The sequence below is a fragment of the Echiichthys vipera genome (assembly GCF_963691815.1).
Source record: "Echiichthys vipera genome assembly, chromosome: 11".
In the NCBI taxonomy this organism is placed as follows: Eukaryota; Metazoa; Chordata; class Actinopteri; order Perciformes; family Trachinidae; genus Echiichthys; species Echiichthys vipera.
In genome coordinates, this window is record NC_139836.1 from 8,978,879 (window position 1) to 9,006,806 (window position 27,928).

The 27,928-nt window shown below is 39.8% G+C and overlaps 1 protein-coding gene across 1 annotated transcript in view; it reads left to right on the top strand.

Moving 5' to 3' along the window:
* The window catches only part of LOC310953695 (gamma-aminobutyric acid receptor subunit pi), a gene marked incomplete at both ends in the record, with an annotated part of 40,334 nt that extends 17,545 nt beyond the window's left edge, over positions 1–22,789 (top strand). The window contains 8 exons of the mRNA XM_083922804.1: positions 7,099–7,211; positions 11,189–11,256; positions 13,621–13,838; positions 16,923–17,005; positions 20,885–21,022; positions 21,195–21,347; positions 22,006–22,196; positions 22,427–22,789. Coding sequence (XP_083778930.1) covers positions 7,099–7,211; positions 11,189–11,256; positions 13,621–13,838; positions 16,923–17,005; positions 20,885–21,022; positions 21,195–21,347; positions 22,006–22,196; positions 22,427–22,789 — 1,327 coding nt within the window. The remainder of the gene's footprint in view (positions 1–7,098; positions 7,212–11,188; positions 11,257–13,620; positions 13,839–16,922; positions 17,006–20,884; positions 21,023–21,194; positions 21,348–22,005; positions 22,197–22,426) is intronic.
* Positions 22,790–27,928: the final 5,139 nt, after the last annotated feature.

A 27,928-nucleotide genomic window follows, 5' to 3' on the forward strand; every position in this document is an offset into this window, starting at 1 on the left:
GGCTGAAAAGAAGAGTAAGAGTGGGGGGATGGGGGGGTCCAGGGAGGCTATGTCATGAAACATGATCTGAAAAGACGAATTCTCCCACAGGGTTTGAGTGCTTCGTTCCAAGCCTCCCTGTCACCCCCGTATTGCTCTGAACATATTACTCCACCCACGCATCCAACACCAAACATAAGACACATCAGCATAGCCTATAGGCCACAGAACGTAGAGTATGTTGGTGGGGGTCGCACGGCCTTACAGAACCACATCAGCTGGCCAGATATACAATACTATTGCTACTCCGTTTTACAGTAATGAGTTTTCACATCCAACTGTCCTATCGTTAGCTAACACAGTCAGCTACACTAGGTATTAATCAGTTAATTATAGAAACAGCTTAATGCAACCCTGTCTCTTAAAACTGACAGTCTCATACTGACTAAACTACATTCTCAATTACGTTTTGAGGGTGTTTTGTTTTTGTTTTTGACTCATCAAAGATAAGTTACTAATCCAAGTCCATGTTGAAACAAACTTGAGCTTTTCACCCAGGAGACTCCTGTTCACGTTAAGTATGAAACCAGAAGTTAAAGGTTGAATAGGTAGAATGAGCAGAACACTGAACAACAAAAGATAAGTCCAGCACTCAGGTTGCCATGTTGGTCAGACCCAGTAGCCTTCAGGGGACCGGAGTCTGTTTGAGCCTGTTTGAACTCATCCCCTCCGGCAAATCGCACCATAAAAAAAAGTATTGTAGAGGAGTTTGACAGTTACCATTAGCCATTACTGTTAGCCATTACAGCTAAGTAAACATGAAAGTTAGCTTACCGATCAAGAAGAAACATAGCCACTTCGGCGTTCGTTTTAATGCCGTTGAACTCCTTTATCTCAGTCCATTGAGTGAATGCTTGGCTTTTATTTACTCTTGTTTTTGCCCGTCTCTGGTCACTCAACTGCTGGCTCTATTTCACACAGTGCCAGCCTACAGTAGCTGTGCCAAACATCCCCAGGTGTATTATTTAAAAAAAGATATAGCTTTTAATAAAGATTCTGCATAGCCTTTAACACTGATTTATTTTGTCTTAAGTGGGCATCTCAAGTTACCGAACAAACTTAGCACTTTTTTTTAACCCAAACCATGATCTTTTCCTAAACCTAACCCAGCAGTTTTGTTTCAACTCCACCATGTAATTAAAAACTGTTTCAGAACTTCAACCTATCACTGGTATGAAGACGTGTAATCCCTGAGAAAATATATATAAAAGTTCAGAAGCTTTGTAAAATGAAAATAGAAGCAGAATGTGATGATTTGCAAACATTGAAATTCCATTTGTAATTGAAAATAACGCCAACACAACATATCAAATGTTGAAACTGAGAGAGTATATAGTTTTTAGAAAATGATGGGCCCATTTTGAATGTAAAGCCGGGACAGTTGCAACAAAAAAGAGGACAATGTGTGAAATGCTAAAAGAAAACACCTGGTGGAACATCTCAAAATTACAAAATTGACATGCAGCAAATGTTATCATGGCCACCAGTTAATTTACATTCACACATCAGCTTCTGATTTCTTCCTTGCTCTTTCATTGATGACCACGATGATGTGTTTTTATGCTTATTTCTCTAAAGCATAGCCAGCAGTAATATAATCAGTGTAATATTTTGGCCAATTATCTTCATTGTAATGCAGTGAAGCAGCTCAGACAGTTATTGTTGATACTGTGAGAAAGAGGAGGAGAGACAGACGAGAGATGAGGAGGGATATGATGAAAGAACAAGACCCAGACAGGAGAGAAGCAGAGCACAATAAGCAAACAAAAGGGCTCATTACCAAGAATAGTAGAAGACTCTGATTGTTACAAAAAGAGACGGACTGATCATTGTCTCCTGCTGGCACTTCCTTCCCATCAAGTTCCGAAGGGTTAGAAGCAATGACTCGGGACTGGCCAATTAGCACATTAGAGGATGTTGTTTACATCCACAGTGTCATGTGTCTGATCAGATCCATAATGAATCTGTTTCAAGTGCCATGACAAATCAAGCCCTGAGAATTTAGCTAGTGTCTGCCCTCATGTCGGCACACTGTTCAACTAATAGTTGAAGTGCTAATCTGCTAGATGAGTTCTAAAAAAAATCTTTTTGCATCTGTTTCGATTCACTGTAAGTGTCCATTACTTTGGTATTTTTACACTGCACTCACCACAAATCACATCTCAGTCATTGTTTGTACTGGTGTTTAAATCATGTAGTTGATATGCGTGTCAAAAGTAATGTTAAAAATGATGCATCCATCCATCCAAAATTGTCCTGTTCAAGGTTGTGAGGGGGCTTAAGCACATCTCAGCATGCAGTGGGTCAGAGTCAGAGTACACCCTGGACAGACTGTCAGTCCTCATAGATAGAAAAACACACTCACACCTACAGGCAATTCAACTAAAGCCTGCATGTGTTTAGATGGGGGTGGAACCCCGCTGGTGCATTCACAGGATGAAGTCTGAGGTGACAGTGCTACTGAACCTACCACCACTTTATTGCCTCACTATATTGCATACCAGTAGACACAAAGCACAGGTTTTATTCAGCTGTGTGCAAGTGTAAGGGGTTTGATTGATTATTGATAATCAAACCAGGCCATCAGGGTGACAGTCCTCCTGTTTCTTGCCCTCATTGCTAATGGGGAAATGTCAGTCTCATTATTTTCCCAGAAAAATAAAACTCAATTTGCAGCCAGGTGTAAAATACATAAAAAACACTCAACAAACAGACAAAAAAGGTACAAAAAGTTCCAATGTTACGTCTCTGTAGATTAGTATTAGTATTAGTATTGTCTACACCGGCTCTGTATGAAAAATGTCTTTACATAACTTCTGTTATGATTTGACAGTATGAAATGATGCTTGCGCCCATCCCTAATGCCCAATGGGATGGGTGCTGGATCAAAGAACTAACTTGGAAAAGAACAGATGGATCCGCACAGCAAATAGCTCCCATTGGAAGGATTTATTTGTAGCAGTGAGGTCTAGGGCATCTGGCTCTTCCTCCCTATCCTTTCCTATGTAAATAAAATAATCTTGAATTGACTTGCTGTAGGACCTGAATCACCCGGGGTTTAATTTGCAATACTGACATGCTTGCTTGACACTATCCTTCTTATCACACAGCTACTTACTCAAACAAATCTAAAAAAAACTGACAAAAATATTGATTTGAAGAATATTGTATTGATTTAAAAAATAGTCCAGACTCCAGTCTATGATCAGAACCGTCGTCCATAGTAACAATAACTCCGTTATTGACCAATCACAATTGAGTATTCAACGAAGCTTTGTAATAATCTCCAATAATTACGAGGCACGCATAAAGCACAAAGTCATTTTAAAATGTATTTTTTTGCAACTGTTTTGGAACCTGGCAATATCTTGTGACTTAGTATGGCAGAGGCTCTCTTCAGCTTGGTTCAATGTGTCATCTTGTTATTCTTGATAGGCAGCCTGGTGGGCAGGTGTGTCAGGTCTGTCAGCGTGCATTCGGGGATATTGTGCACTCTGCAGAGTGTGCTTTCATCTTGGGAGACAGGGACCCTACAGTACATAATTATGCGTGATGTTTGTTCATGTGTGTGCATGTAGAGTGTGAGTTTATGTGTGCTTCCCACTGCAGCACACAGCTTAAATATCCTCATGTCTTCATGATCATGCACATAAGAACGAAGAATACTTGCTAATATTAATAGCTTGTGTGATTCTGCAAGGATTCTAAGGATCTATCCTTTTTCTTTCATTGTCAGGGCTCAGTGAATAGTGACTGTTGGCAGGTTGGAGAGCGGAGGTCTCATCCTCATCTGCAGGTGAAGGTTTAGACAGCCAAAAGTTAGAGAGTCTGGGGATTTACAGAGAAGGATGGCGTGAGAGGAGCTCAAAACAAAGAAGCTCTCTTTCATTATCAGATTTAAAAACACTGACAAACATAAAAGGTGACTAGCTCTGTCGCTATCAGTAAGTGCAAGGAAATCAATTTGATGATATATGGATCATTAAGTTGTATGTTTTCTGTATTTGTCTTGAATTCAAGATCTTTTTTAAATCAGTACAATTGTTTTATTGACATTTTATCATATTCGCCATGTCACATGTTTATTATGGTTGATTTCTTGCTTGCTCATCTGTGCCACTGCAGAGACATACTGTATTTTGAAAGACACACATGAACCCACTTTATAGTTCCACAGATGCAAAACCATTTGTGAATGTAATGAGGGTCACAGAGCGTGACCCAGATTGATAATGGAGTATGCCGGAGGCAGAGAGCTGCCACTACCGTCACTAACATGGCTTTCCCATCCGAGTCTGTTGCCTGCTGAAACAACAGGCTGCGAGCCATGTGAGTGAGACTTTATGCAGCATAGCAACAGTGTACTGGGAGCGAGTTACCCCACTGTCTAAGCTGATTTGACACAGTCAGGTGAGACAAGTACTGAGTTCAGATTTTTTTTTCTGCTTTTCGTTTTTTGAAGTCTGTCTGGTTTAGAAGTTCGTCTCTCACCCTGTGGGGTGGATTCACTAGTAGAATAGCCTGCCCTCATCTCAGAGGGAAGAAATAAAAAAGGAGTAGTTATTCCTTCATGGATAGATTTGATAGTAATCTGATTGATACGCCCTTGTGCCTTTCTTGATTTCATTCTTTCTTAGTCAATCATGAGCTCTCAATCAAATTATGAACACAAAAAATCTATTTGTGATTTTAGGAAGGAAATAACATCCCTCATGTTAAAACAAAATGGGTTGAGGGAATATTGACAAGACTTGAATGTAAGTAAAACATGATAATTGATGTCTTTGCTATATTTGTTTTACGCTTCCAGCCATGCTAACATTAGGACTCTAGGGATGGCAGTGTTGTTCAGTCGGTACAGACCATCTATGGTACAGACAGCTATATGTCCACACATCAGATGGATTGGAATGAATTTTGGTACAGACATTCATGATCCCAAGAGGAAGCCTGCTAATGACCTGAGATCCACTGACTTTTCCTCTAGCTCCACTATGAGGTTCACATTCTTGTTTTTGTGTAAAATGCCTCAACAAATACTGAATGGATTTATATGGAATTTGGCAGAGATAATCAAGAGAATGATTCCTAATGAGTGGTCCCCTGACTTTTCATATAGTGCTACTACTGTAGCAGGTTGACATTTTTGGATCAGAGTAAAATTCTTCAAATACTGAAAGGATTGCCATGTTCCCTCAGGCCACCATGAGACAAAATTATCACTTTGTCCGATACTTTGGTTCATGATTTAAGACATTCCCATCATCTTCAGCTGTACTTTGCATTTTGTCCTAATTTTCAAATGTTAGTATGTTTCCAAAGCACTGCAGGTACAGCCACACCGATCTGTTAGTATGGCTGTGGACTGTATTTAACTTTTGTTCCATAAAGTGCAACTACTGTATCTTCTTACAGAAAACAGAACTTACATGCAGCTTGTTATCATTAATAAGTCATTACATTCATCTTGAGTCATTTCTATAATTAACATATACAAACAAGGTCATTGCAAAAGAGGGTCAGATACAGCAGATGTTGCTTTTCTAGCACCTTATGACAAGAAGCAGCAGGGTTTATAGAACAGTAGAGACTGAAAGAACCAATTATCTTGACTCAAATCGATTAACTTTGTAGTGTTCTTTTGTCTTAAGAAAGCAAAACTACTTCAAGTGTATAAAAACTCAGAAAAACAGCAAAGGATTTTTCCGCTTGGCAAAGGCCTCTCGCTGGCTTCAGATATCAGCCTGGCCATTAGCCAAGCTGTTATCTAGCTGATAGCCGGGAATAGCCCCAAACTCCTCCCGCACAAACAATTTATACAGCAATAAAGTTCACTGGCTAGTTGTGATTGGTTAAGAATAGTGCTGAGGCGGTCTGTGGTCCAGGCTTTGGACCACCCATCACTCCCAGACAGGCTCTCATTCGTTCACTGCTGCTGCACGAGTTGAGTCCTGGTCACACGGTCCATCCAATAAACAGCCAGCTCCTGTTGAAAGAACCCTCCCTATTCTGTAGGTTTCCACTTTCGGGGGATGATCCCCTCCCCTCTTACTGCACCTACTTCTAACTTGGGACTTATCTGCAACATCGTTTAATTATGTGTCCTCTGTGTTAAATTGATAATAATGTAAAAGCATGCTAGACCATTTCTATATGTGCACAATGAGTAACAATAAAACTAAAATTATGACAAAAATAAACACTTCATGTTTAAATATCTCCACAACTTATTAACAATTAAGGTACCAAAGTTGACTTTCAATACCAAACTGATGCTTTAAAACACATATAGCATCTTCAACGTGATGATGAATGAATGGATGAATGTGTGGGTATTTTATGCTGTGTGATAACAACAGCATCAAATACTCCCGCTCTCCTTGTCACTCATTTGACTACAGCAGCGTACAAGCAACAGAGGGGACTCAGAAATGCCAGCATATGGAGATTAATGTTTTCTGTTTCTGCACATGGCCTGATCTGTCTTGCCTCAGCCCCTCTTACATCATGGCACGTGCCCCCAGGCTTTCTATACAGAGCAGGCGTTCTGTATTTAGAGCCCGAATTTATACACAAACAAACATACCACTGGGGAAGGTGCAACGAGTGCTCTTTTCCCTTCCGCAATTGCCAGTAATATAATCATCTTCCCACACTTCAATGTGCCTTTAAGGATAGCAATCAGAAACAATGAGGAAAAAATATTGTGAAAGCAAATGGTAATTTTTTAGGCACAAGAAATGGATGGTTTAAAATATTCTGAACCCAGTTGATTCAGGGTAATCAAACAATTGACAGAAGCATTTTTTTTGGTTGTTTTATTCATCTTCCTCTCGTTTTTCAGTTGTCATATAATCTCCTGTCTATTCTCCCACTCAGCATGGTTTCTACGATTTGCTGTAAAACTCAATCGACACCCTGCAGATTCTGTGAATAGTGAGGTGGTTATGAAGAGGGATCTTGCTGGTAAATGTGCAACGGGAGAAGAAACAAAAACTAATTCTTGTTTCTATTTTTCTCTACCTCTTTCTTTCTTCCTTTCTCTGTGTTTGTTCTCAGATTGTTAGAGAGCTCCATGCTCAACGCAGAAGTGAAGGAAGGAGAGATTCTGCCTCCTACCATTCAGAGGCTGATGAAAGGATACAACAAGTACCTCCGGCCTTTCTTTGACAGTAAGGAAATTGCAGACAATTGCATCCATGGAAATGGCAGAGCACTCAGGGGAAATGTGTGTTTGACAGGCCCAACTATTAAGTTCCCTATTGCAATTTGTGCTTAAATGTCCCTTCTGAGTAACATATGCTGACATAGATACATTTAGGTTTTCTGCATATGTATTAAATTATATGACATTTGAAATTGTCCCAAAATGACTTTGGGTGTAATGAAACGATAAAAAGGAAATATATCCAGAATATATATATATATATACATATATATATACATATATATATATATGTATATATATACAGTTTTTATCTGGGGTAGCATGACATAATTATCGATAGTCAGTGTATTAAATGGTGGTCTGCACGTCCCTGAGTTTGGAGAACAAATCAGTTTAGATGGGTCAGCAGCTAAAAGTATTCTATTTTATCCACCTAAATAGGCCCACCTTAAACTCTCAAGATCAGTTTTGAATGTACTTTATATTGAGACTATTTACACAGCTTAACCTTGCTAACCGACAGCTCCGTTTGGATTTTAATTCATTTTAGTTTAAGTTTAGTTTGATCAGATAGTTTGTTATCTTAATATTTTTTTTATTCCTGTTCTTATAAAACACCAAACACACTAACCCATCAAGTCAGCAGTACACCAGCAACTGCCATGTTCTGCGAGGTAAGGCTATGAAGAGAACATGGAATGACTTAAGCTCCATGTAAACCTAAACCGGCTGTCTGACAGTAGGGTTACGTGGTGAAAATATTCTAAACTATGTTTAGCTACTGCCCCCATCCACAGCAGTACATAGCTTTGCTTCTGTGTCGGTTCTCCTGCCTGCTTCTCCAAACTTGGGTGTGCAGAACGCCATCTACTGTAGGTAATACACTGACTATGGATAACAGAACAATCCCTTTTAAATACTAATATCTATATAAATCTGGAAATGTAATGTTCTTAGTAGCTTATCCAAGATCAGAGCTGCTAATACACGAGGCGATTTAAATTCCAATTTTCTGCAGGCAACTAATTTACTTCCAATAGAGAAGCAAAGTCTATCTCACTGTGTGCTTTCAGAGGAATGATGTTATGTCATTCCCTGCAAATCCCTCGCTGTCACTATTGTTCTAGGCTCTGGATATCCGTCACAATGTGATTATGGTTTGTTTACATGTTGTTTGATCTGTAATAACACCTCGGACTTTACCAAGGCGAATGCTTTTCAGCGCAATCACTAGTCCTCCTGCTTGGAGGCACACCCACATATATGTATTTGCATTACACTGTAAGAGCTTCCATTGATTTTAATTATTTTCCTAACCCTCGAGGAAAAACATCACCCAGAAATGCTTCACTTGAAATATCTCAGCTGTAATGCCGTCATCATGCATGATTCTCCAATGCTCTGTGTTTTCATGGCATTTTAAGCCACACATACAGTGCAAGTTAAAATATTTCCAACATTTTGGTGTAAGGTTTCACTGCTTGTCATTGCCACCTTCTGGCCAGACAGACCTGAGCAAAGCCAGCTGGTTTGCTCAGTGCAGTCCGACTAGACATGTCTGAAACCAATTTACCCATTCCTCAAAACTTAAAGTCCCACTCCAGACACATTTTAAAGTATTTAAAAACTACTCTGCTTTAATTCAAATTTCGTTTATTTTGGTTTTCCTACATAGATAGTAAAAAAAACTGGAAGCACATCTACTTCTCCCTCATTGAGAAATATTGTGTTTGACCTCGCCCCAGCCCCTGCTGCTCATGCTCACACTCCTGTGCGTACTCGTGGTAGGTTGAGACACTTCGGTAACCGAGGGTTGGTGAACAGGTCCAAGGTGAAAGAGTAGCGCAAGTAGCGCAGCTACTCAAGATTACTAAATACATCGGAGAGAATCAGCCACAGGTCTCAGACAGGAGGCGGTGGGACAGTGGAGCCCCTTGGGCGGATTGAGAAAGGCACAGACATTTCCTCCTTCAGGAGAGGAATGTGAGAACACCTCTCTAGTGACAAACTTTGGACAGATACAAGTCAGTACAGTCAACGTCAGACATTTCAGAGGACAGAAACAGAAGAAAAACACTTTTTTGAGTGGAGGGGGACTTTAATCATTATTTATAATGCTTAACTAATGTCTAAGGATTAGTTCAATGTTTTGAGTTAGACACTTTCTTGCAGAAAAGGCTGTTCATAAAGCTACTGCCAGCAGATGGTTAGTGTTGCTATACCGATGTTGCCAACTTGGCGACTTTCTCGCTAGATTTAGTGACTTTTGTACTTTTCAGACCCTCTAAGAAACTTTATTTCTAAAAGACGACCAGTGACACATTTAGTGACTTATTCAGACTATCAGGGGAAAAGCGAGAATATATATTCAAATGTATTATATTCTAATCCATTCCAATGCATGCTGTCCAAGGTCTTTGGTCCTTCCCCCCCCTGTCCTCTTGTGCAGCAGCACTGCGCAGACACTAAGCAGGGGTTGGGGCTGGGCTGGGCCTGCCCAGTGCTGCGGGGAGATAAGTCTGTCTCTTTTTCTTCTTCTTTTTAGAATTGTATAATATTGATCTTCCTCCTGTGTTCTCTGAGGTAAAATAACTGTTTCTGTCAAAGAAGTCTGGTGACTTTGACCACTGTGTGATTATTTGGGGAAATATTTCTTTATCTACCTTTTTGTGACAACTACTGTCACCAAATGAGTGTTAGCTACTTTCATTAGGAAAAGCCTTGGCAACACTGAGCTTGACATAACGACTCAACCTGGACATTCATCCCAACTCGTCACATAAGGACGCTTTGTCATGACCCCTTGGCGGCACTTTTGGTTAGGCCTGTGCGTCAAGCTGTGAGGCTCCACTACAGTTGCTGTTTTGGGGAATACGTGGTTAGCATTGTGAATTTACACAAAACTTGCTTATTTTTAGGTAATAAAACCACTTCCTTAAGGTTAGGAAACGATCATTGTTGGGGTTAAAATAAATATATTTCTTGCATACACACTTAAGATACGTGCTGGACACGGATGGCACATAAATCGCAGTGAAAGTTTTTGTGTGAACCATCAACCATCCTGACCTCCTCCCTATGCAGACTTCATCACTCTTACTTTTGGAGCAGCTCTGCACATCTAATTATGCTAGTTGGACAATTGAAAGCCCGTTGCCTCTTCTACAGATGCTAAAGGATGCCTTGTACGTTGGTATCAGATGCTGAGGGGTGTGACAATGGGTTGGTATTTGACTAACCTGACTCTGCCAGATGGATGGATTTGCATGGATTTGCATGGATTGCATGGATTGGGGCGGCAGTAGCTCAGTCCAAAGGTGACTTGGCTGGGAACCGTAGGGTCGCTGGTTCAAGTCCCGGTGTGGACCACGTATGGAGTGTGGACTGGTGGCTGGAGAGGTGCCAGTTCATCTCCTGGGCACTGCCGAGGTGCTATTGAGCAAGGCACCGAACCCCCAACTGCTCGGTGCGCCGGTCACTGGCAGCCCCCTCACTCTAACATCTACAGTCGGCACACACAAAGACACATACAGTATCTGTAGAATGACAGCAGGCTCATTAGTCTCTCTCACACCGATGAAGATTGATACGTGAGAGAGAGGGAGAACGGAAAGTTGAAACATAATAGAGCAGCAAAGTTACCCCTCTTTGATGGTGAATCAGGGAGAACTAATCCCCTCTAGGGGGTTCACACTCGACAGACTGCAGCTGTTGATGTGCCAGCAATGTGGGGTCTTTAGCGTTCTGAAATATGCTGTCCTCCAAAAACCTTTGATTATACAACACTATGCTTTATTATACAACCATATGCCTCCACAATATACCCTATTATTTCTCAGTCAGCTGTATGGTGACTGATGCTAGCCATCTGTATGCATGCATGAAAACATTCAAACATAGGCATATATTCAAATGGTGTAGTGTGTGAACATACGATAGATGACACATCCAGCAGTTTATCATTGGTTTCTTTGTTTCTAGATGGTCCTGTAACTGTGGGTATGAGCCTGGACATTGCCAGCATAGACACCATCTCAGAGATCAACATGGTAAGAAAATCTTTTATATTGATTGATTTTTAAAATAATATTGTTATGCTCAACAACAAGCTCAAAACTACATAAATAATTAAATCTAGCATCCAATTGTTAATTTTTACTATTGTCTCCTTATGTCCTGTTTACCTCCCTCAAGATTTCAACCCCAGGCCTGAAATTGATAAATATATAAGAATAAGTTCCATTGATGTAGTCTTGTTTCAAATATGGGTGTATTTCGACAGATTTATAACACTTTTTCACAACAACCATGGCTTTTTAAAAATGAAAATGAAGTATGGTGCAAGTAATTGCAGTCACTTTGTCTTGAAAATGTAATTTACTAAAAGCATCTGTTAGAATTCTCAAGGTGTCAAATATGAAAGATCATTACAGATTTTTGGTGTAGATGACACTGGAATCCAGGTCCGCATGCACCAGCAGCCTCTGAATGCTAGAACACAAGAGAACTAGCCTATACACGCGTTGCACACACATCACCAAGCTAATATCCTTAACAATAAGGCTACTCATATAACTACACAATGACTCAACAACTATGCCCTGCAACAGAACCCACACAGCACTCACCTCTCCAAACATGCAGACACTCAATTCCGACATATGCAAATTTATGTGTCACAATAGAACTTTTCAGTTTACGCGTGCTGGTCTATCACATTTCCGTTGCAGCAAATAGAGCCTAGAATATGAAACATTTCAGATTATTCCAGAGACCCCGACATTTTGCTGTTAAAGTTTTAAGGGGGTCTCAAGTGTCAATCAATGCCCCCCAGTCCCCCATATTTTTCACCCTGATAGGCTTCTTTTTTTTTGTACAACATTTGCTTTCCTCTCACATCAGTGATTTATTGCCTCCATTTTATAGATGTTGTTTGTCTGCTTTCATATGGTTAGTTGTAGTGTGGTTTCAGACAGTGTTTTGTTATCTGCTTGAGTGCCGTGCTCCTAAAATCCTTTAAAGTTCTGTTTATTGGGATAGTGCCTGTGGTGTTTTGCCAAATAATAATTGCTTGGGTCCCAAAAGGCGTGTAAACTGAAAACCGACAGCTATAGCTTCACCTATTTCAATACAATATTACTACAGAACAAAAAAGTAATATTCAGTATGTATTGTTCTTCCCTACATTTACTTCACATTTAGTTGGTGGCCAACGTTTTCTGATTCAAATTTACATTGGTGATACTATTTGCTTCACTTTTCACCTTGTCCAAATGTGACCCCCTGTACCACTCAGCTCTGAGGTATGTCACCAACTCTAGTTGTCGGACCCATCATTGTATCTTTCACAACCTGGTAAGATGGCCATCCCTTAATTTGCGTAGGTTACAGCATAGGCACATTTAAGTTTATACGATTATTTAGGCAAATTTCTTACCTATTTAAGCCAGAAGTTTTTATTATTTTATTATTTTTGCAAATCAGTCATAATCTTTGGTCAAATAAGTAGCTCCATTTCAAATAACCTCTTATCAGTAGAGAGGCTGGCACAAAGGTCCTTGGTCCAGGAATGATCTGCAGGCTGAGCTTAAACTTGAGACCCTTATCTCTCTAAGTGATAAAATTCTAAATTTAGATAAAAGGAAATGGTCACTGCTGGCTGCAATTGCTTCAAGTAGCTAACACTTGACTAAAGTGCTGCCTTGTTAATGCACTGTTTGATATAATGCATTCTTTTGTATCTATTGTAGATGTTGCGACTTGTTGTTTTTTGCCAGCAGCTCAGTTTTATAAAGAAAAGTCTAATTATCCAAGAGTACTCCCTCAAAATAAAAAAACTCCCAGCATTTTCTGATATTTTACAAACCAAACAATTAATGGAGAATATAATTGAAATTCATTGATAAGGAGAATAATTATGTTTTGCAGCCCTATAATCAACTAATGGCACAGGCAAAAAAGTGAAGTGTTCAGTGCCTTCTCCCCGAATTGAGGAGAGTGTGAGTGAGACTCAACCAAACCCGATATGCACATGTTGCCTGGTTCTCAATAGCGGCACATCAGGATAGACAAAGCATAGTAGCTCATTTTGCTTATCACTCATAGCTTGCTGCCACACAATACGAGGAATTCTTTACATAGCTGCACAAGCTGTAACATCAGGACTGGATGTCCAGCACAAAAATATTTCCAGTTAAAACCCAGAACAGACTTGCTGACGTGGATCAATGCTGTGAATTACTTTTGCTTCAGGGACCTGAAGCCATCAATACCCAACAATGCAAAAAAAAAAAAAAAAACTTTCTAATGAACACCGGTACACAGGTATGTCATTTGTATGTCAGCATGTCATTGACATGCTTGTTAAAATAGTCCATTAGCTCTGTTGTGACCCTTGTGCCCCAATCCTGCAGGACTACACCGCCACCATATTCCTCCGCCAGCGCTGGACGGATGAACGCTTGGTGTTTGACGGCAACAAGAGCCTGAGCCTCGACGGGCGGCTTGTGGAGCTGCTTTGGGTCCCTGACACCTTTATTGTGGACTCCAAGAAGTCCTTCCTCCATGACATCACCGTCGAGAACAGGCTGATACGCATATTTCCCAACGGCACTGTCCTTTACGCACTGAGGTGGGCTAACGAACATGCTTGTTGGTTTATTGGATACTGTGTTTGTTTTTTCTGCTCCAACAGACAATAAAAAGTAGGCCAGGGAATGCAGAAGAAATTGGCTTAGCGAGGACGCGTGGGTTGCAATTGAGATAATGTGATTGCAAAGCAGAGAGCAGTGTCAATTCTCTTACTTGGGTATTGGATGGTATGAATACAGGAGGATGTGATCTGTCAATACAAAGAGGTGCGGGCAAGTCCTGTTTGCATCTTTCCAGCATGGATTGCTCTGAATGCAGGAGGCTTAACATCTGACAAGCTCTTGGCATGCTTCTGAAACATACATTACCTTGACTTTCTGATTAGACATTGGGTCAAGCAGACAGTGGATAGAAAGCTTATAGATGATCCAGCGTCAAATGAATTCATTCAGCTTTTTTAAGCCTGTGATGATGGGATTTACACACCCTACTGCTTGTACGCCATCACCTCAGCTCGTCTGGTATTGTATAAGAGCTGTCCATGGTGCTGATTTGACTCCTCACAATTTTCTTTTCATGCATAGAGATTTGCAGTAGTTACACATGTTGTAGTTACACAATGAAAGAGAAAAAAGCACATGGGAGACACTCACTGTTCTAATGGCAATTTTGTAACTATCATGGGGGGAACAATGTACGTGGGTGTCATATTTTAGTAAAGTGGACTGGGTGTTCAGGCTCAGTTCAGTCTGGCCTCACACTTAATCATGTCTTCATATTCTTTAAACATCAAAAGGGCACTGCAGTGCTCTGGTGTGTAAGCTTGTTGTGAGTTTTTATTTATGCTTTTGCTTTTAACAAGTGCATGACATTGTTACGTGCAGTGTGACTCTGTTTGTTAATTTATGTTGTTCTGTGTGTGTATGTGTGTGTGTGTGTGTGTGTGTGTGTGTGTGTGTGTGTGCACACGTCCGATTTTGAACTCCATAGAGAGAACTGCACAGTTTCTGTGTTTTACCCGGACAGGAAATATGCGGAGGAGGGTAGCGCTTCACAGTGACAACGCAGGACTGGTGGGAGTAAAACAAGCCAAAAAAAAGATAGTCAGGAGAGGGATAGCCACCTCAGGGAATTGGAGATGTGAAAAGGGACAGTGAGAAATATGGAGTGCTGTGGAAAGGAGAGCATTGGTTAATGTTTCAGCACTGTGCCACTGCCAGGGGGAATACATGAGAAAGCACTGAGGTGATCGGAGCTAAAGGATGAGCAATTAAAAGGGCAGGTTCAGTTTAATGACTGTATTCTGTTTTAAGGGTGTATGAGGGTCCAGTTTGTATCTCTCATGCATTTCAGTGCATTAAAGACTTTGGCTTTAACAGTCAAGGTGCAAAGCAGACAGATTTTCTGATGGTCATACACAAAATTAATGTCCCTTTCAGTGATTATGAATCTTGAGTATGTAGGACATTTCTGAGAAATTATAATTTTCGACTTTGAAGCTCTGTCACTTTTAGCATATAATTATTGTTATTTGTATGAAACCTTTAATAACCAGGTACATCCTATTTTCCATGGGAGTCCCCTGACCAAGATAGCAGAAGTTAAAAATTGATTCAAACATACACAAAAACATAAATAAAAACACATAAAACAAACATGCAGCATCAACTCACATTGGATTGTTTTAAGCATGCATAAAACATTAAATGAATAAAACAAACATACTGCATATATTACTGTAGGAAACCTTTGGAGCTGTCTTAAATAAGCTGTGACCAAGTCTTAAAGCTATACTCCATAATATTTCCACCTATAATTGTCTGTTAAGGTCCTATCTATCAAAGAGTGAGTTAAAACATTGGTGATTGATAATAGGACCCACTAATGAAAGCACTTGTTGCCTATTGCTGAGTATTCCAATATATGTGTCTGTGGCGTCATTCACGGGCTGGATGTAAATACGCCGCCATGTTAGTGACGCTGCTGACAGTAATTGGTATGCCGGCTTAACCATACAATCTACGGGCCACACTAGCCACTAATGATTATGCTGCATTCAATTCTAATCGGAAATCAGGAACTTCTAACTTGAGTCAGGCTTGTAGTAAGGGCAGAAGTGTAATAGGAACGTGTGTGTATGTATTTAAAAGAGTAACATACAGGGTACAGAACGAAAGTAGAAAGGTGAGTGTGTTAATAAAGTCACAAAAGTTTACAAAAGTCATCACATATATTTCCAAAGCAATTTCAGTCAAAAGCAACTGGACTGGTTGTTTGTCCAGGAAGACGTTTCACCTCTCATCCAAGAGGCTTCATCAGTTCATGTACGCATCTGACCAGGCTGGGACTGGTCCAACTAACTGGTGTGGAGATCCAGGTATTTAACCTCTCACAAGGCCGATGATGTCACTGGAACTATTTGTGCTCCAAGTGCCAGCGACCGTCGCTAGAGTGACAGTAGTTGGTGGGAAGTAGGTTTGGACTTCGTTAGTGCTCTATTGAGTCATAACGACAGTCGTTGGAGTCACAGGAGGCCAATTGTGAACTGATCCTGGTCAGTTGCGTACATGAACTGATGAAGCCTCTTGGATGAGAGGTGAAACGTCTTCTAGACAAATAACCAAGTTTAGTTGCTTGTGACTGAAATTGCCTGGACAAATGGGAACATTCACAGGCTTATTGTCACCACACATAGTGACTGTGAACTTGACAAGATGGAGGCTCTGAAAGAACAGGCTCACCTGCAATTACATCTGACTGCCAAAGAGGCCGCTAGAAACAAGGTATCCAATGTCTTATAGAGTACAACTTTAATTTAACACCAGGGAAAAACAATAAACATACATTGTTAATCCTAAAACCAAAATTGCACTATTTTCATGAACTTAAGACCAAAATGAAAATACCAGCATCAAAAATTTCAACATGACAGCAATGCAAAGCAAAGCCTTCATTCTCCTTAAAAGTGATACTCATTCATGTGCCATAGAGGGCACTATTAATGCATATTTCAGGTATACTGAAAACCAGCTGATGTGCTAGATCTACTGCAAAATAATATGTAATATAGGTAAACTCTTCCATTGAATTTACCTTTTTAATAACAACATTCTTGTTTTTTTAGGATTACCACCACCGTGGCTTGCAACATGGATTTGACCAAGTATCCCATGGACAAGCAGACCTGCACGCTACAACTGGAGAGCTGTAAGGACACTTCGTACTTAATAAAGAAAATCCAAACTGTGCAGCCTCAAGCTGTGGCAGGGACTTGGTGGGTGGGCGTGATGTCAAATGGGTCTGATCAAACCAAAGGATCAAACAAATCACTTGCTCTCATCTTCTTGTGTGTGTGTGGGGGTGTGTGTGTGTGTGTACGTGTGTGTGTGTGTGTGTGTGTGTGTGTGTGTGTGTGTGTGTGTGTGTGTGTGTGTGTCTGTCTGTCTGTCTGTCTGTCTGTCTGTCTGTCTGTCTGTGAGAGACTGCATGCTTATGTCACACAGCAGACAGAAGCTGCAGGGGCAATTCCAGTCATGATGGAGTATGCTCCTGTGCATGTTTGTCATAAATATGTGACAGTCATGAAAATTAAGATGGTAACAGTTTTGGAAATATGTCTAGTTTCCTTCTTGCCCAGGGTTAAGATTGATACCACTTTTCTGTCTTTGTCTTGATCAAACATTTTTGATTGAAATTTTAAAGGAAAAGTTCAGATTTTTTTTAAAGTGGATTTGTAAAAGGTATTTATCTATAGTCAGTATGTTACCTACAGTAATACACAGTCAGAAAACCCCAAATTTGGAGAAACAGACAGGAGTACTGACACAAAGGCTAAGAGATATAGTGCTGTGGACGGGGGGAGCAGCTTGTGTAACATAGTATGTCTTATCTAACTCTTTAAACCACCAAACATGATCCAAACATGCTTTTCCTATCAGCTAAGCTAAGTGATATTTTAGGGTGGTCTTGTCTTTCACCAACCTGGCATCACCAGACTAATCACAAACACGTATTATCCTGGGCCCTCTGTGTTCGTTTACTATGTACAAGGGGTGCTATCAACAGGAGAGCAAAATGCTTATTGACACAATTGGATAGACAACCAATCAAAGACATGGAACATGACCTACAACCAATTACAGCAATGGAACAGTGGTGCTTGTTCCGTGAAAAACAATGGCTGCCAGGTCACAAACAGGCAATACAGTAACAGATAAGACTGTCTAACGAGACAGTGCTGATCAAATCTGACTCGATATTCTGAGTTTTGGGAGCCTGAAAAACTGTGCTGTGGCCAGACATATCTGCCATAACAAATGAAACATGAGTTTGGCAGATTTGTCTGGTTTTCCAGCTGGTCTCTGTCAACAAGCCCACCTAATTTCACAAATCCTTTAAACTCATTTTCAGAATGCAAAACTCTGCCAGTAGGCTAAGAAAAGTGTCCACTTGTTAAGAATTTTGAAATTTCTTGACATTTTCCTGAAATGAGAGCAGTGGTTTTAGCCTCCTTCGCTCATCTGCCAAATTTGATTTACAGCTTGCTCTTGCTCCATGCTTTTAAATGACAGCCAGCCAGCCAGCCAACCTAAGCTAAGTCTTATCCCTGCCCAAAGCCCACCAGGACTTCAGTGCCAAATAAAACATTTAACAGCAGTTCCAGTCCCACTTAGCAGACAAAAAGACATCCGGAGGTTAAAGTTAGGTAACTTAGAGGATGATGGATCCTTCCTCCACTGCTTCAATAAATCCAGGCTAAATATCTCCACCTTTCTCTCTCTCTTTCCACCCTCTCTTACAATCTCTCTCTCATCTTGCTGCTCTATATCTGCTGTTTTCTCTCTGTTCCCCCTCTCCTTCAATCTCAACCTCCCTCTTGCTCTGTCTCTTTATGAAGATGTATATTCAAGGATTTATTTCCTTTAAAGCTGTGCCAAAAAAGGATCGTCTGCACAGGAGGAAGGTTTAAAGCGAGCGTTGTTGTGGGAGGGTGCGGGGCGTTTTGATCGGGTTTGCGGTGAAATATTTAGTACTTTCTGACAGCAGAAAGAGTGAGAAGATAGTTGCAGTCCTTTGTGATCTTTGCTTTAATTTAACTTTTCAGGGTGGCTCTGAAAAACTCTTTGATTGTGGATATGGTGACTTGTTGTCAAGGGGCTTCAGGGCACGGAAAGGTTGAATGTACCCCCATGCAACTCTTTCCATGCTATTGCACAGCATGTCACTGCCCATTTGTGTCTGTAATTTGAGCAGTAATGTCAGGGCTTTAGGTCAGGGAAATAATGAGTTCTTCTAGTAAGAGAAATACAATGAGAGAAAACACAGTGAATTTACAGGACCTTTCAGCATCAAAGTCAACTCTGCCCTTCATTAGGGGACTTTGCTGCCAGCACCATGGCTCACCATGGTCAATAATATATGACTCCATATGGGTCTAAATGGGGTGAACAACAGCACATTAATGAGCTTTTCATGAAGATGTATTATTGAGGTGTATTCCAGCTTCAGACAACTGCACTTCATCTTCTTATTCTCTTGCTCCCTCTGCAGATACATGAGAAAAGTACACCAAAGAGGTTGTTAATCACACCTTCTTTTTCTCAACAAATTTCATCAGAAGAACCACACCACTTCTTATTAATCTCTATCATTATGGTTAAATTCTACTTTTATCAAAAGCACTGCCACGCTTAGCGGTGGCATCTTTGACCATTTTCATTTTGCATGCCTTCTTATTCCAAGTTTCATTTGGGTTATCAGGGCTCTCTAGGGCCCAGTGCAATATGCATGATTAGTCTGTTATGGTATGAGGCAAGAGCTAAGCTCTTCAGCAGGGCTCTGTGCTACCCCCTTTGAAGAAGTGAACATGAAAACCACAAATGCATTTCCATTAGAAAATCCTGTTGGATCTCTGTGTCAAACTGTGTCAGAGTGGATAATGGGAGAATATTCTGTTTCCTCTGTGACTGTAACTAAGTACTTGAAACATTAGCATTGTATTTTAGAGTAGAAACGGCAAATATACAGTACTTTAGTGTCATCGTAGACCTCACCCATTTGCTTCTCAGGGGTAACATAACGGCTTAGATTTTCAGAGGTTGCCAAATGTTTCTCTTGTGCTGATATTTAGCATTGGAGGGAATTTACCACCCACTATGGGTTGCAATCCCAAACAACTTAACCAAAAGAGCAACTGACTTTAGTAGTGCTTAGGCAATTAACGTTTCCAGCTGTCCCTGCCATAGCTACTGTACTTTGGGATTTAGTGCAAATTATTAATGCTTTTTCTATATCATCATCATCATCATCACCATCTCCACCACAGTAATTTTGAATTATAGCCCATTTCGAGGCGTATGTGTTGTGTGCTCATTGTGTTTCCGCCTCCGTGTAAAGAAATAGTGTTTTCTATTGTACAACATTCACATATCATCACTTTCTAAAGTTACATAGTGAACGTATTGGCAAACAGTTCCCTTTACATGCATCCAGCAGACATAGAGCAACATTAGCATTTATTTGAAGTTGCATTTGTGGCCACTTGACGAATGTAAGTCAGATCTGCACCCTATTTTTTAGCAGACCTGGTCTACAGCTAGTCACTAACTTTGCCCAGCCACTGTTAGGTTCTTGGTAGGTAACGGACAGTGGGTTCATCACCCCTTCTTTTGCCGAAAACAGTATAGTTACAGACCATCTAACTAAAATTGAGGAAGTCTTTGTCTGTCTGTCTGTCCTTCAATTTTTCTCAACAACGTTCATCCGAACTTCACACTTGGTTGGTGTATTGCTATATCTATTAGAACGCTGCTGAAAGCAGCAGTACCGGAGGCCCGTTCCAAAACATTTACATTTTGAACAGGCACTGCACTGGTAAAACCAATGCCAGTGAGTTGAAATCCAGTCATAGACTTTCTTTGTGTATGAGCTGAGGGGAGCTAAAGAATCAGGTGATAATTGTGTTTCTTTACTGTGAGTAACACATTTCAGATTAAACATACTATTGTTAAGTGATAAGTGCAACTTTATGTTATTTTCTGTTATCTTCTTAAGAAAGTAATTTCCATTGTTTTTTCTCTCCTACAGGGGGTTACAACATTAATGATGTCATGTTCTATTGGACCAGAGGAAATGAGTCTGTGAGTGGTTTAGACACTCTACAGCTGGCTCAGTACACAGTAGAGGACCACTACACATCTGTCTCAGAGGCTGTTTATGAAACTGGTAACAATGACCTTCAACATCATTGCAAAATTTTACTCTATGGATTATATTAATGTTTAAAAAAAAAAGAAAAAAAGAATTAGAGCCCTTATGGGTAGGATTCTGATTCGCACCACATGTTTTCTGTTATCAAATACTGTACATTGACAGACTTTTGTCCCTATTCTCAAAGGCAATTACCCGAAGCTGGTCTTCCACTTTGAGCTGAAGAGGAGCATTCTGTACTTCATTTTAGAGACTTATGTCCCCTCCAGCCTGCTTGTTGTCCTCTCATGGGTTTCCTTTTGGATTTCCCTGTCCTCTGTACCAGCACGTATTTGTATAGGTAGGATTCAAATACATAATTTTTACATTCAAATATGAAAATGTGCCTTCCTGTGCTAATGTCATACACCTTTACATTGCATCAAACTATATGTAGGTATTGGGTGTCACAAGAATACACTTGTTCACCCTTAAAAAAAAATATGAGAGACATTTAGGGGTTGAAGAGAGCAGCTGTGACAATGCTGTTATCTAGTGGGAGCACCCACACATAGATGTTACATTGGATTAAATTCAACACTACTGCAGGGGGCGTTAAGAACACAAACTTCTCAAAACAAACAAAACCCCAAGATATAATATTGAAATTAAAATTAAAATATTGGCACAATGAAACACTGAATGAATGAATGTTATAACGAACAATATTATTATTTTTAATCTCAGTCCAACATGTTGGTTATAGAGTTTGATGGCCACATCCTGTGGTGTTCTGTGGTGCTCTTTGGTGGTCTCAGTCTACGGCTGGAGGTGCTCTTATTGACCTTTTCGAAGATGTAAACATAAACATTCCAAAACAGTCCTCGTTTATTTCCTGTTGCAGTGTATGTGAATGACATCAGTCATTGTGTGTTCGTGTAGCACTCCATCACTTATATAGTAGGTCTGATTGAGAATATAAGTGTTAAGTGTCTCAATGGGTTTTTTTCCTGGGCCAGGAGTGACCACAGTACTGACCATGACTACTCTGATGATGGGAGCCCGGACGTCACTGCCTAATGCCAACTGCTTCATTAAGGCCATTGATGTTTACTTGGGAATCTGCTTCAGCTTCATCTTTGGAGCGCTCATTGAGTACGCCGTGGCCCACTTCTGCTCCCTCAGTCACTTCGACTCACACATGCTCATGGTGAGACCCTTCTGGAGTTACTGTTACTGTTATTGTTAATTGTTGTGGTCACGGTCATTGTCTTCATAATGGTCATCATCATCATCATTATCATCATCATCATCATCATCGTCAAGTCATCATGAGCACTTTAGGGTGAGTTGAAGAATTCCTACACACATGAACTTTAGATGTTGTGTTTTTGTTCCTATTCAAAACTCATTCTTTGCCTGGCTCTTACTCTCCAACAGTACAGCCACCACATGCACGACTTTGATGACGAAATGAACGGCATCATCACCACCATCTCCAATCACAACAGGGCCAAGAGACGCAAGGAGGCTGCAACAACTCCTACTCCAGCCCCCGCTTCCCTAGAACTCACTGTCAGCCCGTCCAGCCCCTCTGGCAGTGAGCCTAAGCCCGAGGTGCCACCCCCGCAGCCCACCAACTGGTGCCTGACTGCTCTGGCCACCGTCCGCAAAGTGCTCCGCTCCATAACTTGCTGTCACGTGGAGAACCCCCACCACATAGACAACTACTCCAGAGTTACCTTCCCCCTCTCTTTTGTCATGGTTAACCTGCTCTACTGGATATATTATCTGTACTTTTAGCATAGACTTGAGTGCAGCATGTGTCCCAGAGATCGTGATACAGAGAGACAGGGTGTATTTTACTGTATGTATGTACAGTAAGTGTTGTTTAGGTGTGTTTTGAGAAGCGTGAATTTTTTTTTGCATTTGGATTCATGAGCAAAGAAGCTCACATAGGGTTGCTATCGGGAAAAGTAATTCTAATGATTACAGCTCCATTTTTAAATGTTACTGAGTATTGGGATTGAGTCATTGCTTTAAATTTAAAAATATAGGCCCATCTGACACTGAGATGAGATTTGATCAATGCTGATGCACCTTGAGATGAAAAGAACATTGCTTATAAATAATATTAAGTATATCAACCTGCAGGTTGTTACTGCTGGACACCGAGAACATGGAGCTGTAATTTAAGGCTTTATGACAGAATATGCAAGCATTACTGAGGGAGAGCATAAGCCCGTTCAACTTTGATTCTCTGTTGTGATGGAATGATCATTGATACTTTACAACTTCATCTTCCATTCCTGCCTGCAGGTACCTACAACATTTAGAAGAAATAGCAAAAATAATGGATGAGAGAAGAGAGATAAAGAGAGAGAGCTGGAAAAACTCAGCAAGGAGAGTGTGTTAAAAGCTATAAAGCAGCCTCCCAAATATGTTTTTGCTCGCTGTTGGACTCTCTTTATTCTGTGTCCTTCTGAGTTATTTTTAATTCACTGAGCAGGTGGCACTCTCAATTGCCTGCATTTTTTCATTGACACTATAAATGTAGTGGCCTTACAGTTGTATTCTGAAAATCTGGCCACCATGAACAGTGTTATGACACATCTCACAAATCAATACTTTCACAAGGAGGGAAATGAAATTACAACATGATGAATAATAAGTTGTGTGGTGTAGTTATATTATACAATTATTAATCATATGAATGCAAATATTTTAATGTAGACTATATACAAGTTCTGATCAAATTATTAAAACTTACATTTTTTTAATTAAGTAATTTTTGTTAATTTCATTTGGCTCGAATTTTCATTTCACTTTTATAATTTTTACCCGATGACACTTTTTCATAATTTCATAATGCTAAGTCTTAGTTAGCAGGACTCAACTCCAGCTAACTCAGAGGATGCCTATTCACAGCAGGCCCCGACAAAATGCACCAGGCTTTGAGGCCAATTTGACATAGTGACCAAATGGTGGAGTTAAAACTGCCATGCGCCCACAAAAATACGTTTTCCCAGGGCCTTGTGTGTGGAAAACACGTCTGTAATTCAATGGATACATTTTTTCGAGCGTCTCAACCTCTGTGAATTTACTCAGAATTTGATCCATTCTGTCTTTAAAATAACATTTGGAAAGTCTAGAAAAGATACACGATTAAATAATTTAATCTCTATTTAAATTAGCAGAGCGCTATATCAGAAGTAGCCAGCTCAGTTGGCAGAAGTCTCTAGTGCTCTATGGGCCCCATAATGCAGAAGCAGTGCCGATCATATACTGTAGTTGATTTCATAGGCTATGCAGCAGTTTAACTTTTTTGGCTTCCTGCACTAGTGAGCAATTTAGGATAACAGGGCTTTGTCTTGAACAATGTATCTGGTTCACTTTATACAGGTATGATGTACAGGAAGAGACAGTTCAAATTTCAGATGGTGTAATTCATAGTAATTTCCTGTATCTGTGCCACATGTTTCACCACTGCCCTATTTCTTTAAGAAACTAGCGTCAGGTCCTGAGTGAATTTATTCCAATGTGAGAGGTTAAAGTTGACACAGATTATGATCAATTCTGACCAGTAGGGCTTATCACCAAAATAATATTGGACCCATTTTGACAAGCAACATAACTCCTGAACATTCATTTTTCAGAACCAGAATCAGAATCAGAAATACTTTAATAATCCACGGAGGGAAATTATTTAATTTTAAGATAGGACAAATCATGAAAAAATGTACTTGACCTGTCTGTCACAGCGACACAAAATTGTGCGATCTGGCAACACAGATAGGCCTAAGTGAATGTCAACAAACATTCACAAATGCCCTACATTCATAGGTAATTCTAAATATTGCTGTTAGCCGTGTAAATATCTAATGCCAGGAAAATAAAGCAGACATAACTTTTCATCCATTCACACGATGTTCACAACACTTCCAAATAAAGCATTGCTCACTTAGGAGACAGGAAGTGTATACTGTTTGTAGCCTAATGCACTACTTGTATGTTGAGTACAGGGTCCAGAATTGTGTGCTATGCCCCTAGCTAACATTATCAAATTTTGCCCAGCTAGCTCCTGGTAGCTTAAGCAATGGCCATGCTATTTTCGAAATCAACCAAGTAGCTGCGGCAAATAAACAGTGCACAGAAGCTCTTCTTTTAAATGATAAAAAAAGGCTATATTATGCTACCTTACCAGCCAGAGAGCTAGCTAGCTAGGTAGCAAGGTTGTATGCTTAAACTATTTACTTGGCAACAGATTAACCTTGGCAGTGTTAAGATTCTAACAATATTCCTGAGAAAAACACAGTGAAGGATTAAAACAGCACAGCTTTGGTTGGCGGTGGGTGAGTGTGCCATTATCAAAAAGTAATATTTTGAAATAAAATGAAAATAAGTTGTTTAACAACAATAATAAGCTATTCCATGGTAATGGAGATGAGTTTGAATAATTCATTTTAAAAATGCACAATTTATTTGTTTATTCATTTAATTTTCTTGATTCATATTCTTGTGTATTTCATTATGGTTTATTTATTTAACATTGAACACCTTGTATCTCATTATAACTGGGCAGTTGTAATGGATATACAGGGCAGCAACACCTAGACAGACAGGTACCACGTAATGGTGATATGCAGCCCTCTTTATTAGCTGATGGTTGTGTTTCTCACTGTGCTTTTATAATACAAAAAGCAGTAGTAAGCTTTTGATGTGTTAGATTGTAGAGTGATTTGAATATGAATGAAAGGGCAAAAATATTTCAACTGGATGTCATCATCTGTGCATTAAAAAAAAGGACTGGATGCTTCACTTGAGGTATCATTTCACTCCGTGTGTAAGGTTTATCTTTCGTCGTATGAGTATTGAGTATTTAACTTTAGGTGATACGGTATGTTTGCTACCAGTGATGTGAACCAAAAAGCCAAAGATTCCAATTTCTTCAATTTCAATTCAATGTCCTCTTCTTTTCTCTTTAGTACTTCAACTAGAAGATTTAAAGTGCATTTCCAAATGTTAATATCAAGTTTGTTATTGATATGATAACTATGAAATAGCATGCAGTAAATGAGCAAATCAACATGACACTTTACATTTCAGAGAGAAAACAGGATTGAGTTTAACAACAGAGATGCATGTTTATTTATTGCTGTATTCAATATTACTGCGACATACACTCACTCATTTCCAGTTTTAAGAACTACCATATGATGTATATTGATAAGCTGCATTAGTAATTTCTCTTTCTATTTCATTGGATTTCAAACTGTTTAAGTTCATATTTTATCTGAATTGTTTCTCATGTTTTAATCTACTTTTTAATATGCCATCAACTTACAAACAGTTTGATTGCTCCTTGCCTGATGATAATTGAAAAGTAGGATTTCATTTTGTTTCTGTTCTTCCTGCATGGTTATCAAGTGCAAGTTTTCTTTCTGCTGCTTTGCTTGATTTTGCTTTAGTTTAATATGATGGAAATATTCGTCAGAAAATGCTCAATGCTCTAAATGATTAGATCTGTTATTGACAATGATGCAACCTTGTGTTGGGCTCTCATCTGGGTCCAAAAGTGCAGGTCAAACTTCTGTTCTCATTTTCACTTCTTATTGAAAGGATGAGTGATCAGTGACAGTGTTCATTTGCCTCTGAGCTGTGTCTGCTCTGTGGCAGGCAGTGACCAATTTAAAAGGTTAATATATATAATAAAACAGACTGTCAGGTTTTATACAATGTAGCACACAGTCACAGTTTTGATAATCATCTCCTCAGTAACCAATAAATGAATGCCAATATGGAGCCAAAGAACCACAAGAGCAACCACACAGAACGTTATTCACATGGCTCAAGAGTGTTAATTCTCCTATGTCTCCATGGTTCCATCTCCATTATCAGTGCTGGGTTGCTCCAAATGAACAGCATCAGGAAGGTGAGAATATGTCGCAGAAACAAAGGTATGAAACATAATGGGCAACATTGCCAGAACCTATATGGAGCAACTTTTAAGCTACTTTGGACAACAGAAAATGGCTTCTGCTGGACTGCTCTTTCTTTCCTGTTGTGATTCGTGTCTAATCATGCCTCAAGAGAATGTTGGCTACCAACCTTACAGTTCCTGGGACATCTTCATGTGAAATGTATTTATACATTGTAGTACCATGCTAATATCGGCATTGGTTTGCCTAACCTGTTGTAAATAAATAGTTACACTGTGCATGTTTATTTGATGTATGAATATGAATGATAGCAATAAAAAAGGTTTAACATGTGAATTGTATATTATACATTTTATTTAATAGTGCAGTATGACCTGATTAGAGGTTAAGCCCGATCAGATTGGGCCAATTGCTTGGCTGCTGCTTGCATGTGTCTGTGTGTGTGTGTGTGTGTGTGTGTGCCGGCGGGTGGAGTGCGTGCATGTTTGGATTCTGTGGCCATTCACAATGCATGCCCGATTGATTGAAGAGTTTCTTGCAGCGTTCTAGTGGAATGCTCATCCATTCGATCGAACACTCGATACTACACTCTGTCCTAAGCAATACACTGTCGAACTGTCAATTTGATCGGACTACCATTTCTTGAGCTATACAAAGGACAGTCATACATGCATGCATACTGTATCCTGAGAGTCATTCCTTTAGTTCAATGATGCTTCTACAGTGCCACCTATTGGCAAAATTACCCTTATTAGCCATGGCCTCTCAGACGTCATATCGACACATGTCAATAGTGTTCAGGAGATTTGACATTTTTTGTAATGTAAGCTCTGCCCGCAGCATTTGAGCAAACATTTTTCCACAGATTTTCTGTACCAAATTAATTAAATTGCTCAAAATGTGTAGAAGAAATTGGCCTGTGAATGTTTTCATTTGTCCAGGTCATCGTTATTCCCAAAGCAATTTCAGTCAAAAGCAACTGGACTTGGTTATTTGTCTAGGA